Here is an 18,013-nt window from a genome sequence, read left to right as displayed (position 1 = left end):
ATTATTATCATCTTTTTATATAATGGTCATCATCATCATCACTAATGGCATATTGAACAAAGAATGAACAAAAAAAAACAGTATTGACAACTTTTCTTTTCACTTTTTTTTCTTCTAGTTGTTTGATATTTTTATTTTTTGATGGGTTTTTTTTGTTGGTTTCTTCAATGAATCGAAAATGATATTTAGAAAAATGAAATGATACGAATACTGAACAGTATCGTTATCAGTTCAATGGATGTCAATCTATAGATTTATTTTTATTGGCTTATCATTATCATCATCATTATAATAACTTGGAACTATGAACTGAAAAAAGTGAATGTCAATGAGAAATAATAATGATAATAATGTCATTTACACTCGAAATATGGAATATGATGATTTTGTGTTTAGATGGAAATGTGATTTGGTGTAAAAAAAGGTCAATTTTTTCCATTATTTTTCTCCATTGATGGTTATAATTATGAATAACAATTGGGAAAAAAAGAGAAATAAAGGAATCGATTTTGTTGATCGAGAAATAAAAAAAAATCAATATGATAATCAGATAGATGGATCGGTTATTGATGTTTATTTTGAAAAATTCATTTTTAAAAACGAATTTATCCTTCACATGTCATCTCATTCGAGACATTAACATCATCTTTTTTTATGTTTGATGGTTATTTTTATTTTTATTTTCACCAACTTGACTTGAAGTTATCTTGTTCATTTTTCATTTTTGGTCAATGATAATCTCAAAAACAAATTGATTGGATCTAATTTATCATTATGATTTTTTGTTGTTGTTGTTTTGTTTGAATTTCAACTTTTATTTAGATTGTATTCGTGTGTGAATTTCCTTATTATCTTCCCTCTATACAGTTTGTTTCATTTTCAATCAAGACCTACATTTGATCAATAACCGTCGAAAAAACATGAAAATAAAAATAAATGACCAAGACAAAGATAACGAATGTTTGAAACGTGCCACACACACACATAAATACATTTCCGAAAAAAATGATCCGAAGGATATTTTTATTGTTTGGCCAAGAAAAATAATCATCCTATATGTGTATGAGAGAGTAGTTCACTGATTAATGATTTCGGATATCATAAAATTTTATAAAACAAACTTTACTATACATCCATGAAATAGAATCATATTCGGATTCAATATTGAAACTAAAATGTCAGAAAACAAAATCTTCACTTATTTAGACTCATCAAACACAAACACATCAAGTATTCCATAATAATTCAATTGGTGGATTCTGGATTTCAAATTATCAAAGACAAAGTTGAATTTTGATATTTAAAAGTTAAAAGAAAAATCCTGAATCAAAAATAAATCCAGATTCACATAAAATATGATCAATTATCATTCATGATTATTGTAGAATTTAATCATTTTTCTCATTTACTCATTTTATTACTTTTTCATTACAGAATTTAATGTGGACTGTTCCACAATTATTGATTAGTTTATTATTTGCTTTTGGCTATTTTTCTGTCATCACCATCTATTGAAGTTTATCAATTTTTCAATTGACTAACATGAATTCACACATAAAAGCAAACATTTTTTTTCGGTTAAATTGACCAGAATTACTTCAGAATTGGAAAATGAAATGAAAAAAAAACATTGTTAATGTTACTCACGTATCAATCAAATTGATAAATCATTTTTGGTTCTCGACAGTTTTTTGTTTTTGGTGAAGTTTAGGAAAAAAACATTCATTAATTTAGTTTTCAAAAATTGAATTCAGAATAGTGATGGAATAATTGAGAAAAAAAAACAATTTTTTGTTTTCATTTGAAATTTTTTTCCATTAAATCCTAAAAGATTTGAAAACCAGATAGAAAAAAACTGGTAGCCATATTTAAGAGGTCAGAAGGTCTTTTTGTTTGTTTGTTTCAATTTCGTTTTTCTTGGTATCGTCCAATAACCAAGGACATTACAAAGTTTATAACAAAAATAAATTTGAGAATTTACAGTTAACTTTTTTTTGTGTTTTCACATACATACACACACACACACAATTTATTCATTCAATCCAACAGTTATTTATAGTTAGTCTTCAACATCATGACAATTCCATTTTTTTCCTCTATAAACACATGAAATCACATTTTGGAAAAAAAATGTTTATGTGAAATCGATATGTGCTTTTCTCTTTCTCTCTGTTTATTCAAATCAACAATTCATTTAAATTCTTTTTCTGTTTTGTCTGACATCATGCTGCTGCTGATACTAGTGATGCGATGATGATAGATACCAGTAGCCAGACGAAATGAAGAAAAACGGTAGACGAACATTGAAATATTCCTTGCGTTCAACCATCAACATCCAACCATTTGCATATGTCAGAAGATTCAGAAGATTCATTTGTCGAGTAAATTTTCCTTTTTGTCGGTCGGAATTGAACAAAACAAAAGATGAACAAGTGAAAAAAAATCTACCCACATTTTTAAATAGAAAGAAATTATTTTCAATGAAACACTAATTTTTTCCTATTCACTTGAGTTTCATTTGTTCTTTTAATTTTTTTCCCTTCTACATTTTACTGAAAAGAAAATGACAAATAAGAATAAAAAGCTAAAAGAATAATCGAATGAACGCACATATTTAATGAATGAATGAATGAAATCAGTGAAAAAAAACAGCCAATTATTTTATCATCATATTTAGATCAGAATTGTTTTGCTGTCATTATTTTTTATATATAAACTATAGCTAAATAATATTAGAAAAATTACTGGAAAAAAATCACTGAAAAGAACTATAGAATAGAAAAAATGAATTGAATTAAAAATTAGAAGGAAAAGAAAAGACTCGATTCTATACAATCAAGTCATTGTCAAATCATCAAACCATATCATCATCAAGCATCCATAATTTTGTGTGTTATCAGAAACCACTTATTCACCATTTCTCTTCATGTCATAATCGTCATACACAGACACACTAACTATATGAGAATAAATATTTTCGAATATGCCGGAATCATATCAAACATTATTTTTCATAGATTTCGGAATTTTAATTCTATTTTTCTATTTTTCTTATGTTCATTTGAAAAGAATTATTCTTTCACTTTATCGTTCTTTGTTGAATTTCCTAGTTCCGCAATATGAACAAGAATTGATTCTCTATAAATAAACATCCATACACACACAAACAGACAAACAAACACCCACTCATTCATTGATTGTGTCAACATTACACTTTATTATTCGTCATTGAATTTTCTCTATTTTTTTCTGTTGTTGCTCCAACTAATATGATCATCACTTGAAACAATACTGATGATGATGCAATGGATTTTTTATTCGTTTATTATTTGTCTATGACGTTACAAATGTGCTAATTTTGATTTTCTTCCTTTTCATACATATGTAAAAACACACATATCAATAACCATAGCCATTTTGTGAATTTAGATTTTGGAAAAAAGAAAATCCGTTTTAAAATGTTGTTTATGTCTGCGTGCCAATCGGCTGGAATTCAACAACAACAAACTCCCACTCATTTTTCATGGCATGTGTGGGGTTATATGCCCTGTCTGTGTAACTATTTATGTCTGCAGGCCCTGGATCATCCGTGATATCATTCAGTATAATATGGTAAGAGAGAGAGAATGGATATTGTGTTCGTGTGTTTGGATTTAGGTTTGCCATTTTGCTTATTTTAAAAAATTTTGAAAATCCAGAATCATTTTTCTTCTCTTGTTGTTATTGTTGAATAAATAAAACATTTTTACTTTGGTAACAAATCTGCAAAAGAAAATATAAAAACAACGATAACAATTTTCATTTCATATAAATATTCATCGAATGCTTTGAATTTTGTTTTTGCACACATACGAAAATAATAATAATAATAATCGATACAATGTGTTTCTATATTTGTTGTTGTTGTTATATATTTTTTCTCATGGAACAAAGATGTTTACCCAATCAGTTGATTTGAATATTTTCCTTGTCAACAACAGAAAAAATTAAACTGTCCATCGTTTGTATTTTGTTTTTTTTTTTTGGGGTAGTACATTTTGTAATTTTATTTTTTATTCAAATTCTAATCATTATAATCTCTGTTTTTCTTGAGATATTTTTTTTCTATCTGGAAAAAAAAACAAAACAATGATCAAGTATTGTTATTGCAAATCTGAATGTTCATATATTTATTCAATCTACCAAAATATATTCAGCGTGTAGGTGAATAAATTTTTCTCCAATTTTGATTGTATAAGAATAAATGAATGAATGAATATTCATTGTTCATATTTGTTCAGTGAACTATATGAATTAATGAATGAATGAATGGAAAGAATAATGATGATGACAGTAACGAATAATAATAGACAATTGTTTACAATTTATATCACCCATCAATCAGTATGATAATTTGATTGTATATATTCATCATCATCATCATCATTTTGTTCATACAACAAAAATGACAGGCATGAATTCATGTATTGAATTTATATTTTTCTTTTTCATTTCTGAAAATTTTTGACAATAGAATTCATCATCAAGTTTTTTTTCAAGCAAATAAAAAAAATCGCGGGTAAAATTTAAAATTTTTATCATCCATTCATTAGTTGCCATCTAGTGTTCAGGTTTTCAAATCAACCCGATGTGTGTTACATTATGTATGAATGAAGTGTTAAAATGCACATTTCATTTGATGATCCAATGCCAAACTCGGCTCGAAAATTATTTAAGAATTTGGATTCTTGTTTTGATTCATTTCGATTTTTTCTTCTCACGTACAGATAAATGGCTAAACATCATCCGGATCTAATTTTTTGCCGTAAACAACCGGGAGTAGCTATCGGTCGTCTTTGTGAAAAATGTGATGGTAAATGTGTCATCTGTGATTCATATGTTCGACCATCAACATTGGTTAGAGTTTGTGATGAATGTAATTATGGATCATATCAAGGCCGATGTGTTATTTGTGGTGGACCTGGTGTAAGCGATGCTTATTATTGTAAAGAATGTACCATATTGGAAAAAGATCGTGATGGTTGTCCGAAAATTGTCAATCTAGGATCATCGAAAACGGATCTTTTCTATGAACGTAAAAAATATGGTTTCAAGAAAAGATAGCGAAGAAATATACCTAAAAAATCACATAATTTTCCTGGAAAAAAACATCACGACATTAACCATTGTTGTTTTATATCTCAATCGATCTCGATTTTAATTAAATATCTTGAATATCACGTACAAATTTTTTTATTATTTTTTTTTGCCATTTAAGTAAAATTGATATTTTGAAAATTGACTTTTTCATTGTAATTTCAACAAAGACAACAACAAAAACAAGATTAAAATCATGATAACAGTTTTTTAAAACGATGAAACTATATCATGAAATAAATTAATTTTAATTTTTTTTCAATGGATTGGATTGTGTGCAAATATATTGGAATCGAATAAGTGGACAACAACAACAACAAAATAAAAATGAAAAAAAGGTGATTGTAAATAATTGAACAATCAAGAATTGGAGAATGTACGTTTCACTGCATCCGAACGATTACGATTGGTCACTTCAGCTGTACGTAATGTAATGCCAAAAATATCCTCATGATAGCGCATCGTTTCCTTGTTAATTCAAGTCAATTAAAAAATGTTATTAATGATAAATGAATATTTAACTAATAAAAAAATACATACTTTAAGTGATAAAAGTGTCATATCAGCATCATGTATACCATTTTCATGTAATATAAATTGTAATGTTTTATTCACATCTTGTGCCATTGAAACATCACCACAAACATAAATATGGCCTTTTCGTTCGATTAGATCACAATAGATTTGTTTAGATAATAATCGCATTATATCTTGGACATATTTCTTAACAATCGGAAAAAAAATCAGAACAACAGATAATTGTTGAAAACATGATTGATTTTTTGTTATATTATATCAAATTACCTTTGGCTGATTAGGCTGACGTGAATATGCAACATGATAGTCATTAATTACATTGTTAAACATTGCTTTTTCAATTTCTTCACGATAAAGTTGCATGGATGGATATCGGCAGCCAAAAAACAGTGTCATTTTACCATAATCGGCTGATGAATTTAATTCTTTCAGTTTGATTCGATGTTCCCAAAATGAACGAAATGGTGCTATACCGGTACCCGGTCCGACCATTATAATGGGAACTTTTCGTTCTTTAGGTAGACGAAAATTCGGTGCACTTCTAATGAATGCAAACACATCACCGCCTACCGGTTTATCGTTAAGAAAATTTGAACAAACACCAAAATGTCGATTACCACTTTCCGTATAATATTGTATGACAGCAACAGTAAGATCAATTTGAAATGCAGATTGTGTAAGCGGCGAACTTGATATCGAATAGTGTCGTGGTTTCAATACTGGCAACTGTGTAAAAATAAATTCTAAAGGAGGATTGATGGAACTAAATTCAGTCAATATCTGGAAAATAATTATAAAAAATGATAAATTTAAATTTGAATAACAATGAAATTTAAGTATGTTATCTTTTAAATACCTCTAAAAAATTAGGAAAATATTTTGCTTTCCAAGTTTCATAAGCGGCCGAATCTTTTGAAAGATTTTTCAACAATTCCGATTCATATGAATCGGATGCATGTTCAGACAATATGGACAGAATTCTTTGTGTTGGCGGATTGGTTATATCCAGATAACGTGTTAATGCTTCTTTTAATGTTACTGGCGAAGGTAAACGATCATGTAATATCCATTTAAGTTGTTGTTCATGATCATTTGATGTTGATTTATTTTCCCCACAATTTGAATTATTGTTACCTAAACCACCAAAAAAACTATTACCGCTATTTATTGATTCACTCAATTGATTTTCCATCGATGAATGTTGTGATCGAATTTTAATCACATATGGCTTTGTTGGTTGTAATGATGGATTCAAAATACATAAACGATCAATTATACCCTGAACTAATTGTGATGAATTTTCCGGATATACTGCCAAATGATCACCCGGATAATAATGAACATTTGGTTTGATTTCATCAATTGTTTGTTGTTCATCATTTTCATCATGATCAATTTTTAAAGTAATTCGAATGGTTGGCCGATTTGCTTCTTCTAAACATCCTTTCGCATCCATCGGATCATGTAAGTTTTTTCGTTCAATCAATTTATAATGATTGACTTTTTTATTGTTACTTAGTTTTGATAATGCTAAAACAAAAAGAAAAAATGATGTACATAGATATTTTAATATAAATGGGATACGAAATAAAAAAAACTTATTACCTTGTTGTATACGTTTTGATTCTTTTGTTACATCATCGTCGAATTCATTATCAATTTCATCATCATTACTATTTATATTTTCATCATCAAGTCGAACATTTTCTTTACACCATTGTAATGGTTTTTGTGCGGCTAAACGTGTGACAACATTCATATCCAATTCATCAGTCAAACAGAATACTTCACATGCTTGTTCAAAAACTTCAGCTGACCATTCATAAAATGATTGTTCTTGACCACAAAGTTCATCACCAATACCTAAACGTGTTATACGTTCACCACCTAATTCGGCTAACATTCTATCCAGATAATGTCCAAATGCACAAAAATTTGGATATGCACTGGAACCAAGTGCAAACACAGCAAATCTATTTGAATTTAATGATAATGAATTTCATTTTACAATTAATTTTGATATTATCAATTTTAATAATGTTTTTTTTTACAAATAATAATATTCAATAACGATTAAATATTGATTATTTTAAAATTTTAAATCTTTCTGTTTGTATTTTGGCCAGTTATATGGAAAAAGAAAAGAAAAAACATGAAACGATTAAGAAACTTCTTTTTTTTTTTTGCTTTTTCAATTCTTGTCAATGTCTTTGTCATTACAATAATTGAATCGAATTGTTGACATTGCTGCTTTTTTTATCTCTTCTCTATTCGATTGATGCTATTTATAACAAAAAAAGTTTTTTTCGTTTTTTACCACTAACAAAAAAACCTTAATACAACGATTCAAAAATTCTGCCAACTAATCAAATTATCCTGAAATGAAGAAACGATCGATTGATAGTCAAACAAAAACCAAAAAAAAGTTAAATCATGGTGTGCGAGTGTGTGCATACAAATCAATTTTTTAACACACACAGAATTCGATAAGTTTTTTCCTGATAATAGATTGAATTCGGCAAAAAAAACTTACCTAACATTACTAAGAGGACCAACATGATCGGCAAATGTAAAATAATCATCACCAGCTGTATTGTTTGAAATTATTGGTGAAGATTGATTGAATGAATCGAATGTACCACTGGTGATAGTACGTTGTTTATCATCCACATTCAAATTAACACTACTACCTTGTTCTGAAGTATCCAATGATGAATAGCGTAGATAAGTAACTGGCAATGAAATTGATTCACGATCTAAATCCGGTGCCGTATCACCGGTCATTTTAATTGCTTGTAATTGTTTAGCAAATGATTCACCATTTTCCGGTGGATCACCATTTCCAAATGTACTTGTAACACATAATAATAATGTTTCATGTTCCAAATGTAGCATATCATATGAATCCATACAATATACTGAAACATTGAATACATGGGAAAATATTTGTCCAAGTCTTTTGGCAAATTGTTCAGATCGACCTGTTTCCGTTCCATATAAAATCGTTGCTTTAATACGTTTACTCAAAGCTTTGCCTGCAGGATATCATTCAAAAGAGAGAAAGAGAGTGGAGAAGAGAAAAAAAATCCATTTAAGAAAATGGAAGAATATAAAAAAAGAAGAATTATAGATCGATACAATCAAACATATTAAGATTTCAATGAGTCATTCTTTCTTTTATCATTTTGTTTTTCACATTTTGCTCACAACACTTACCGAAAAGATTCGATGTGAATTTCACTGCTTTAGCAATCTCTTTGAAACGTAATTTTCTTGGAGTCGATGTTATTGAATTATGTTCATCAAGATTACCATTACGCCAGATGTGTGTTTTCCATGCCGGTTCCTGATATTTGTAAGCCGGTTTTAATTCATAATTAAGCATTTCTTGATGAAAAACAGGTGTCAAAGATCCTGAAATGGGTGGAACAATCCAAACCCAATCGCCAGGACAACCACCGCGTAATCGATTTTCATTTTCTAAATGTTTCATAAATGATTCAGCTGCTGTATAATGATCAACAATGGTGACATTAGCTTTTTGAAAACTATACAATACGGCAGTATTGACTTCAATAACAGCACGATCTTTCCAAAGACTTGCATTAGAATTCATATCTAAGCTCATGTATTTGGCAACCTCGGGTAATATATTATATCGATGTATGTCACAAAGATCACGAACAGCAATCTCAGTATCCATATACCAACCGGAAAATGGACATGCAGGAAATTCAATTCCACCAACATCAAATTTCATTGATGATACGGCGGGTAATGCATACCATTGAATATCCAATTCTTCAAACCATTTATATCTTATGAATAAAGGGGATAGAAGTGGTGAAACAAAATAATTACAAATTTATTCAAATTAAATTAATTTTTTTTCTCTCTCTTATCATCATTCTGTATTTAAAATACTAACTTGGGATGTCTAATTGGAACACGAAGAACTAAATCTTCACTCAATGGAAATAGTTGTGGATCTTCTCCGGGCACTGAGATTACAATTGGTAATATATCCCATTTGGTTTCTGGTGCTTTCCAACCAAGTTTCGTGCAAATCTTTCGTGATTATAGTAAAAAAATGAAAGAAAAAAAACGAATGTTTTAAATGACAATCAAGCAGAATTCTAATCAAAACAAAAAAAATTCTCATGGGAAATGATTTAATCAAATCCATCTATTTGTTGAAAATTTCAATTTTTCAATAAAAATGAAATTGAATTTCACTTTTTGATAATTTTTTTTTGTTTTATAATAATTATTCAAAACAAAATAAAATGTTAGATATGACAAACCTGTGTAAATTCGACATTAATCGGATCACCAATGATTGTTTTTGTCGTTTGTTGATCATGATGGCTACCATTTTCAATCGATATTTCTTTGCTTTCATTCGAATTTATAACATAACCAGCATATGAAATTAATTGCTGATTCCATATACGATAATCTTCACGACCATTGATTCGTTGTGGAAATATTGTTATAGCCGAACTATAAACAAAACGATTGACATTAATTAATAATCATAGAAATCGATGCATAGAAATACTAAACCGTAAATTTCCTCGATTTGTTGCATATTTGATTTGATTACAAATTGCTTCAAAAATTTCATGTGCTGTTTTACAGCTTCGTGCATCGAAAACCTGTAATAAAAACAATAAACAGAAAGCGAAAGAATAGAAAAAAATTATTTCATTTATAAAATCCTGATGGTGATGATGATGATAATAGCTTAATATAATACAATCAAATTATCGAAACGATGTTTTTTCTTAATTTCAAACAATAGAATCAATTCAAAATCAACAACAACGAACAAACGGAATTGTTTTGTTTTTCACTTAAATTCTTTATTTTCTTTGAAATAATCATACAATAATAATAAATCAGATTGGATCGATTAAAATCCATATCGATTTAATCAAGTTCAATTTTCTCAATTCATGACCATTCTTGGAAAAAACGAAAAGACAAGAATTGAACGAAAACATTTTTTTTGTATTAGCCTGATTGGCTGAAATTTACAATGGTTATTACAGTATGTCATGACAGAAAGAATCGATAGTGTTGTATTTTTTTTCGCTTTCTTGTTCGGGTTATGTTTATTTTCTTCAAACAATAAGCAAGTCTAGAAAATTATTAATTGCAAATGTGTTTCAGAATTATTTCGGTTCATCAATTCATTTGATTACGCATGACATCATTTTTCTTTTTCTTTTCTTTTTTTTCTGTGTTGTTGGTGGCTTCAACTTTTAAAAAGTTAATGTTATCCCGCCCCCAAATATTTGATTACAACTTAAATCAAAATTGATCAGGAATGAAATTAATGAAAATTGGCACACATTGGTGGGCCTCAGTTATTTCTTAGTTTTAAGGCAACTAACTAATGTCAATCAGATTGTATCATCATCATCATTGTCAATCCGGGCGACTACCAAAAAAAAAGAAAAAGAAAATATCATATAGAATGAGAATCGAGTAGGAAAAAACTAAATCTTACAAATTCAGAGTGATTTTTCCGAGTAAAATCATTTATGATATAAGAAGTGGACAAATTTTTTTTCATCTTTTCTTTTTTTTTGGTTTCCGCATTCATTTTGTTTTTTCTCAAAATCACTCGATGATGAAAAAAACTAAACGTGCTTAGAATGTTCCCGGAAAATTTTTTTTCTTGTTTGCGAGAGGAAAAAAAAGTTCCCACCGGAAATCGGCTAAATAAAAGAGGGTGAGAGTTCATCGAGTTAGTACTAAAATAGTGAATGGTTATTAAAGAATTTCTTTCAAACTAAAAAAAAATAAAAAATTGTGTTTGCCAAATCATTTTGGTAAATATAGTATTTGATCAAATATTGTTTCTATTCGGTTTGTTTCTCTCTATTTCGGATGCATGTCTTTAAAGACATTTATTGTTTGAGGCTATTTGGACAATTGAAAATGGCTAAAATAATCAAGTGGGATTTTGTTTTTGACCAACATTTTGTTTAAATGATTTTCGTAAATGATTTGAAAAAAAAGAATAACATACCTGAAGTTTTGACCATTGAATACGACCAATACATCTTGGTGCATTACGCCAGCCTAATTTGGCACCAAAAATCAATTCAGTTTGTTTCAATTGATAGGTACCGGTTGATCGTATTTCAGCTTCAATTTCACGTAATCGATTACGATGTGCAGGTGTATGTAAACGTTTGATCGATGTATAATATTGTTCCATAAATTGATAGGCATCATTTAACACCTGTTCTTTACTACGTTGTTGACCTATACCATCACCGGATTGTTGTTGTTGATTGTTAGTGGATGGGTCCAAATTCGACACTTGTTGTAATGGACATATTCCAAGATGTTCTTTTGTTTGTTTCATCAATGAACCAAGACAAACCGATTCCGTACATGATAATGGCTAACATTTCAAATTTATATCAAAAATTCAAAAAATAAAAAATTTACATTTAAATTAAAGAATAACTTTTTACCTGTCGAGCTGATTGATGTAAAGTATCCACAGTAACATTTGATGTGGCTACATTTCGTATTCGTATTGGTCTTTGACCGATGCAAATCGACCTATCAAATAAATGAATGAAGCAAAAAAAAACGAAAATAGATGAAAAAAAAATCAATTCAAAATTAAATTGAATCAAAACCTAGAATTGTAAAGATTCATCACGAATCAACAATGGATTATTTACGCTCTAGTTGATTGATTTGGAAAATAAAAACCAAACTAAACTAAGTGAAAGAGATAATCAACGAATTTACAATTCCAACAAAATGAGAAAATAAAAATTCAAAATAAAATCATTGTAAACGAATGAATGAAGAATGAATTCCAGAAGAAAAAAAAGAATGGGAAGAAATATATTTAAATATTATGAATGAGAAGAAAAAAAATCATTGATAGAAGAAATAAAAGTTTGAACTTGGACAGAAGTTATATTGTATGCAAAAATATAAAAAATAAATTCGATGATGAATAAATGTCACTGGCAATACTGTCGGTCGGTGTATGTGTGTGTTAGTTGATGGAAAAATTGAATAGAATTTCAATTAAAAAAGTAGAAATATAAATTCATTCATTCTATAGTCTTTTATACTATTTTTTCTGTTAAACTTTACAGATTTTATTCAAATGATGATGAAAATCATCAAATCCAATCTAAAAAAAATCCAAGGATACCAGCCAATACTATATGTATTTATGTTAATTTTCCTTTAAAATTATCGGGGAAAAATGTTTGATTTATTATCAGCATTATGATGATGATCACAATGATAAACAGAAAACATTGTATCGAAAAAAATGACAACGAATCGACCAACAAAGTTTAGCGCAAACAAAATATTCCTTTAAACATATCCTTTTTTTCACTCTCTCTGAAATACTTGTGATACTTTGCACTCTATCAATGATGATTGTAATGGTAAATGATGATGATCATCACTTTTTTTGTGAATGTAAAATATATAAACAACAACAATAAAAATGACTTTAAATGTAAAACAAAACAAAACTTTTGTTTCACTCCAAAACAAACAAAAATTGAAAAACAAAAACAACAGAATATTCTATTTTATTTTTTACAAACATTCTTTTTGTGTTTGTTTATGTTTTTTTTCTCTCTCTCTCTCTTTCTCGATTCTGTCAATGTTTTAAGATCAGGGAAAAAAATTTAGCAAATAAAAATGGACAATATGGCTGATTTGATGATGTACAGGAAATAAATGAACAAAGTTTTTTTTGCTCTTCCCCTATCAACATTGATGAAGAAGAAGAAAATGTTGATGAAAAACAGAATAAGTAGCTTAAAAGTTAGTTAAATTTATTCCAAACCTCAGTAATCAACGACAGCGGTGAATGGAACAAAAAAAACAACAAAATCGTAGGAAAAAATGTAGTTAAATTGTCGCAACCGATGAATATAGATTAGAAGTGAAAAAAAACAAATAAAAATAAATAATGATAATGATAACAAGCCAAACAATAAAACAAAAACAAAATTGAATGCGGAAAACAAAATAACAACAACAATGATGACAACCGAAAAAATTCAGCTATAGTAAACGCACGTATATTTTGAAACATTCATTAGAATGAAATTTATTGTTCAAAGTTACGTTCCCGTTGAAGTGTCCTTTTTATCAATGTTTTTTTCTTTCTTGTTTTTTTTAGGAAATAACGATAATTTTCCATTGGACAACAACAAGAACAACAGCAAAGACAAAAAAAAATGAAGCCATCAACCAAAAAAAAAAAGAAAGAAATAAAAATGAAAATTCGAATCCAAAGAATGATTCAAGACGACGATTCTGATTGATGATTAATCTTTTATGATTTCGTATTTTTGTTGAAACAAAGTTATGAATGAATGAACAATATCAGAATGATCTGAATTGTATGATTTAAAGAAATAAAAATTTCTATTTTTTTTAAAGAATTACAATTCGTAACCGGAAGCAATTCAGTTACGTGATTTATGTACGAACATCATCAACATGATCATTATGTTAGAATGTATTTGTAGGAAAAAAAATTCCCATGATTGATGATTATTTCTAATGATGAAATTTTCATGAAAAATTTTATAATTGAGATTTGATTCAAAAAAAAATCTAATCATTTTTTCTATCGCAAAACAATGTAACAAAAAAACTTTTGATTAAGAAATTTTGTTGGGATATTTTTTCAGAATTTAAACGAATGATAAATAAAAAAAGCTCTGAAATTCAAAATAAAAAACAAAACAAAAAATATTCATTGTCCTTGTCATTATTATTTTGATAAATTTCCCATTTGTGCTACTGTATTTTTTGTTTTGTTTCAAATTGAAAAAAAACCAAACAAACAAACAAACAACAACTAATATCCATGAATTTGAATAAAAGATATATTTGTTGCATGCATGAAACGTAAGTTTTTTTTGCTATTTGTTTTCAATCTTGCATAAATCATTTTGGGAAGAAAATAAAATTCCCAAAATTATTACCATTATACCTGTGTTTTTTATTTATTTATTTACCAAATTCGTCACATACATACTGTGTTTTCTGTTCATTTATTTTATTCTATTTTATTCATTAAATTATATTATATTTTTTTCTTTCTATTTACTGATAAATTTGAAATGATAAATTATCATTTCATTACAGCAATCATGATAAATGAATGAATGAACTTTCTCATGTTGTTATTACTGTTGCAGTTGTTTGATGATGTTTTCTCGCTATTAATGGCCATGTTATTGATTGATAAATCATTTTGAATGAATGAATGATTGAATGAATCAGGTAAATAAAACAAAAAAAAAGACCAAACAAGAAAATTCCAATATTTACTTTTTTTTATTGGATGTATTTCGGTGTTCATTTTTCAATTTACATTTTATTAAATATATATTGTATCCTTGTTGTTGTTGTCATCAAAGAAAGTGAATGAGGGGAAAAAAGAAAGAAAAAATTCTTATTGCTACCAATCGTTGAAACAATTTTTTTTGATTGATACTTTTTTCTAATATTAAATATTCCATTGTTTTATGTTTATCCATATGAAATTGTTTGTAAAAAAAACTTGTCAAGGGTTATCACACACAAATTTCTTGTGACATTTTTATCAAATATGAATGAACATAAACACAATTGATTGATTGTTTCAAGATTTGATGATTGCGAAAGTAGGAGAAAAAAATCTCATAAATACAATTCTCCACTGTAATATCAGATTTTTTTTTGTTTTGTTTATTTATTTACTTGATTAACGCAAAACAAAACCAGAAAAAATGTCAGCAACTAGAAGAAAGAAAAAAACGTTATCGAGTTAATCCATCTGTTTGGATTCACTAAAATTTTCTCCATATCACGAGTAATGAAAAACATGTTTATTCAAGCTAAAAGCGGCATACCTTTTTTCTTGGTCTATTCAATATCATCCATTTAAAATGGCAAAAAAACGGATTTGATTCAATCAATCAGTTTTTTTTTGATTATTGATGATGATTGGCGGCAAATCTATTATATTAGTACTACAAATAAATAATTGTCTGATTGATTATTATTGAGTGATTACTATCCTGCTTCTCTTTCTCTTATCGATGTACACATAAAAAAACACTATGTTTAATAATGATAATCACTTAGGAATTTTGGTAATTTCATTTTATAAACACAATCTTTTCAACAACAACAACAAAAAATCAAACAGATATTTGTTTTGTTTTTCATTTTTGATACACCTTTTTTTCATGAATTCACCAAAGAGATTTGAATGTGAGAAAAAAAAACATGCACAAAAATAAAATAATGGATCATTTGACTAATGATAATTGTGTCACAAAATGAACAAGCAATCCATATTGATTTAGTCGTATTATTCAATTTGATGATTATAGAACAAATAGACAGGAAAAAACGTTATTCCAGGAATTGGTACTTTTTTTATTGAATTGAATTTTCATTGAATTATTCGAATGAATGAATAATAGTGGATGTTTAGATCGGTGAATCCAATGAAAATAAGTGGGTAGTATTTTTATTCTTTCTTTTTTTGGATTGATTCCTATGGATCAGAATTGAAAATCCTAGAATCGATAATGGTCATTCAATTCATTTCATTTCATTTCATTTTTATTTATTTATTTATCTAGATTTAAAGGATTTCTCATTTCCAGATCTTGAATTTAGTCGGTAGCCTATTATATGAGATTCGTTTTTTTTCATCTTTCTTTCAAACTGGTTCTTGAATCCAATAACATTATATGATGGTTAATAATAATAATAATAATAATAGGGCTATTGAAAATGTCTCTTTAATTTATATATTGTCGTTGTTTGTAGATATTGAGATATCCTAATTCATTTGTTTTGTTTTCTTCTTTTTTGTTGTTGATCATGTTAGTTCAATTTGAAAATTTCAAATTATAGCCTTATACTAATAACAAAATCATTTTGATGTCTTACAAATTCTATTATTGTATGATGTTGATGATGATGATGATAATAAAGTTGTTGATCGTTTCGCATAAATCTGGCCTAGTGAAAAAAAATAGAATTGAATCTGAACATTTTTCGATCAATAATAAACCCCAAAAACACATATAATGATTTATAGATTGATTTGAACTATTTATTGACTCGTGAAAATGTTTCTAACGAGTTCGATGAATGAATGCGTCACCTTGCGTTGAATGGCCTAGTACCCTTTTTTTTGAAAAATTGATTTCGATTTTTCAATATGAAACACATGAATGATGTCATTTTGCCCATAGTTAAGTAAGCGTAAAAATCGATTAACATATGGCTCCGATTCTTTTTCCAATTTCATTTTTATAAATTTTTTTTCTTACAAAAAGTTCAATTGACTTACCCTTTCCGTGTACGTGATTGATTTGTTGTTGATTCTTCGGTTATAGTTGTTGTAGATTGTGGTAACAAATGATGATGATTATCGATATGATTTTGATGTTGATGATGAGAATGGTCATCATCATCATCATCGACAACATCATCCTTATTATGTGATTGTTGATGATGATTACATTGATCATTAATGTTAACAACATAATTATTTGAAATTTCATTTGATTGTTGTTGACAATTAGTAGTAGCTCTTTCAGTAATTCGAATTGTTTTCGATGTACCATCTTCTTCAAACGTAGTGACCAAACGTGTTACATAACCGTATGGTGCACGTACCATAAATGATGCATATGTATTCATTGGTGTTGATGCTAATGTTTGTATTGCTTCATCATATGTACATTTTGATACATCCAAATTATTAATACGTAAAATAATATCACCATCACGTATTAGACCGGATTTTTTTGCTTCACAATCATTTTCAATTGATGATATTTGTAATACGGGTGGTGCACCACGATCCTGAATATTCAGACCAAAACCAAAACCTTTAGCAGAATATGGTGAACGCTTGAGACGAAGTCTCATTACACTTGAATCCTGATCGAACGATGACATTTTTTGTTTCAAAAAAAATTGTTGATTTGACAAAATAAAAATTTAAAAAGAAAATCAATCCAAAAGTTTGAATTTTAATTGGAAAAAAATTTGAAATCAATTAATTTTAGTTTTTCGATTATTACACACATAAGAAAACAACAAATTATTAACACAAACAAAGAATGCAACAAATTATTATTTTCAAACAAAACAAAACCAAAAGTTTGGATTCAATTCTTTTTCTTTCACTGACTGACAAACACAGAATGAATCAAAAACCAATGGACAACTAAAAGAACTATCAGATTTGAATCAAGTTTAAATACTTTTTTTCACTACAATTTATATAGATATTATTTAGACTTGA

The 18,013-nt window shown here is 27.9% G+C and overlaps 2 protein-coding genes across 4 annotated transcripts; one reads left to right on the top strand and one right to left on the bottom strand.

Moving 5' to 3' along the window:
• Positions 1 to 4,651: 4,651 nt before the first annotated feature.
• Positions 4,652 to 5,281, top strand: Phf5a (PHD finger protein 5a). The gene has a single exon (XM_027341881.2). It carries the CDS (start codon positions 4,771 to 4,773, stop codon positions 5,101 to 5,103), a length of 333 nt encoding a protein of 110 aa, XP_027197682.1. The 5' UTR covers positions 4,652 to 4,770; the 3' UTR covers positions 5,104 to 5,281.
• An 80-nt stretch (positions 5,282 to 5,361) lies between these two features.
• Positions 5,362 to 17,932, bottom strand: Nos (Nitric oxide synthase). 3 transcript variants are annotated; one of them, XM_027341875.2, is made up of 13 exons: positions 17,051 to 17,932; positions 12,168 to 12,258; positions 11,714 to 12,094; positions 10,240 to 10,331; positions 9,978 to 10,176; positions 9,602 to 9,741; positions 8,890 to 9,491; positions 8,207 to 8,708; positions 7,279 to 7,646; positions 6,530 to 7,203; positions 5,941 to 6,453; positions 5,677 to 5,859; positions 5,362 to 5,604 (listed from the first exon to the last, which is right to left on the bottom strand). In XM_027341875.2, exons 1-13 carry the CDS (start codon positions 17,662 to 17,664, stop codon positions 5,497 to 5,499), a joined length of 4,467 nt encoding a protein of 1,488 aa, XP_027197676.2. In that variant the 5' UTR covers positions 17,665 to 17,932; the 3' UTR covers positions 5,362 to 5,496. The 3 variants fall into 3 exon arrangements, with proteins under 3 accessions (XP_027197676.2, XP_075679541.1, XP_075679540.1); XM_075823426.1 differs by lacking the exon at positions 17,051 to 17,932 and adding an exon at positions 12,384 to 12,494; XM_075823425.1 differs by lacking the exon at positions 17,051 to 17,932 and adding an exon at positions 12,339 to 12,373.
• Between the last annotated feature and the right edge of the window lie 81 nt (positions 17,933 to 18,013).

Source organism: Dermatophagoides pteronyssinus, unplaced genomic scaffold (genome assembly GCF_027571235.1).
Source record: "Dermatophagoides pteronyssinus isolate colony J.1.1.1.1 unplaced genomic scaffold, Derpt_VIB-CSIC_2022.12 sq0028, whole genome shotgun sequence".
In the NCBI taxonomy this organism is placed as follows: Eukaryota; Metazoa; Arthropoda; class Arachnida; order Sarcoptiformes; family Pyroglyphidae; genus Dermatophagoides; species Dermatophagoides pteronyssinus.
This window is presented reverse-complemented; position numbering and strand designations above follow the sequence as displayed.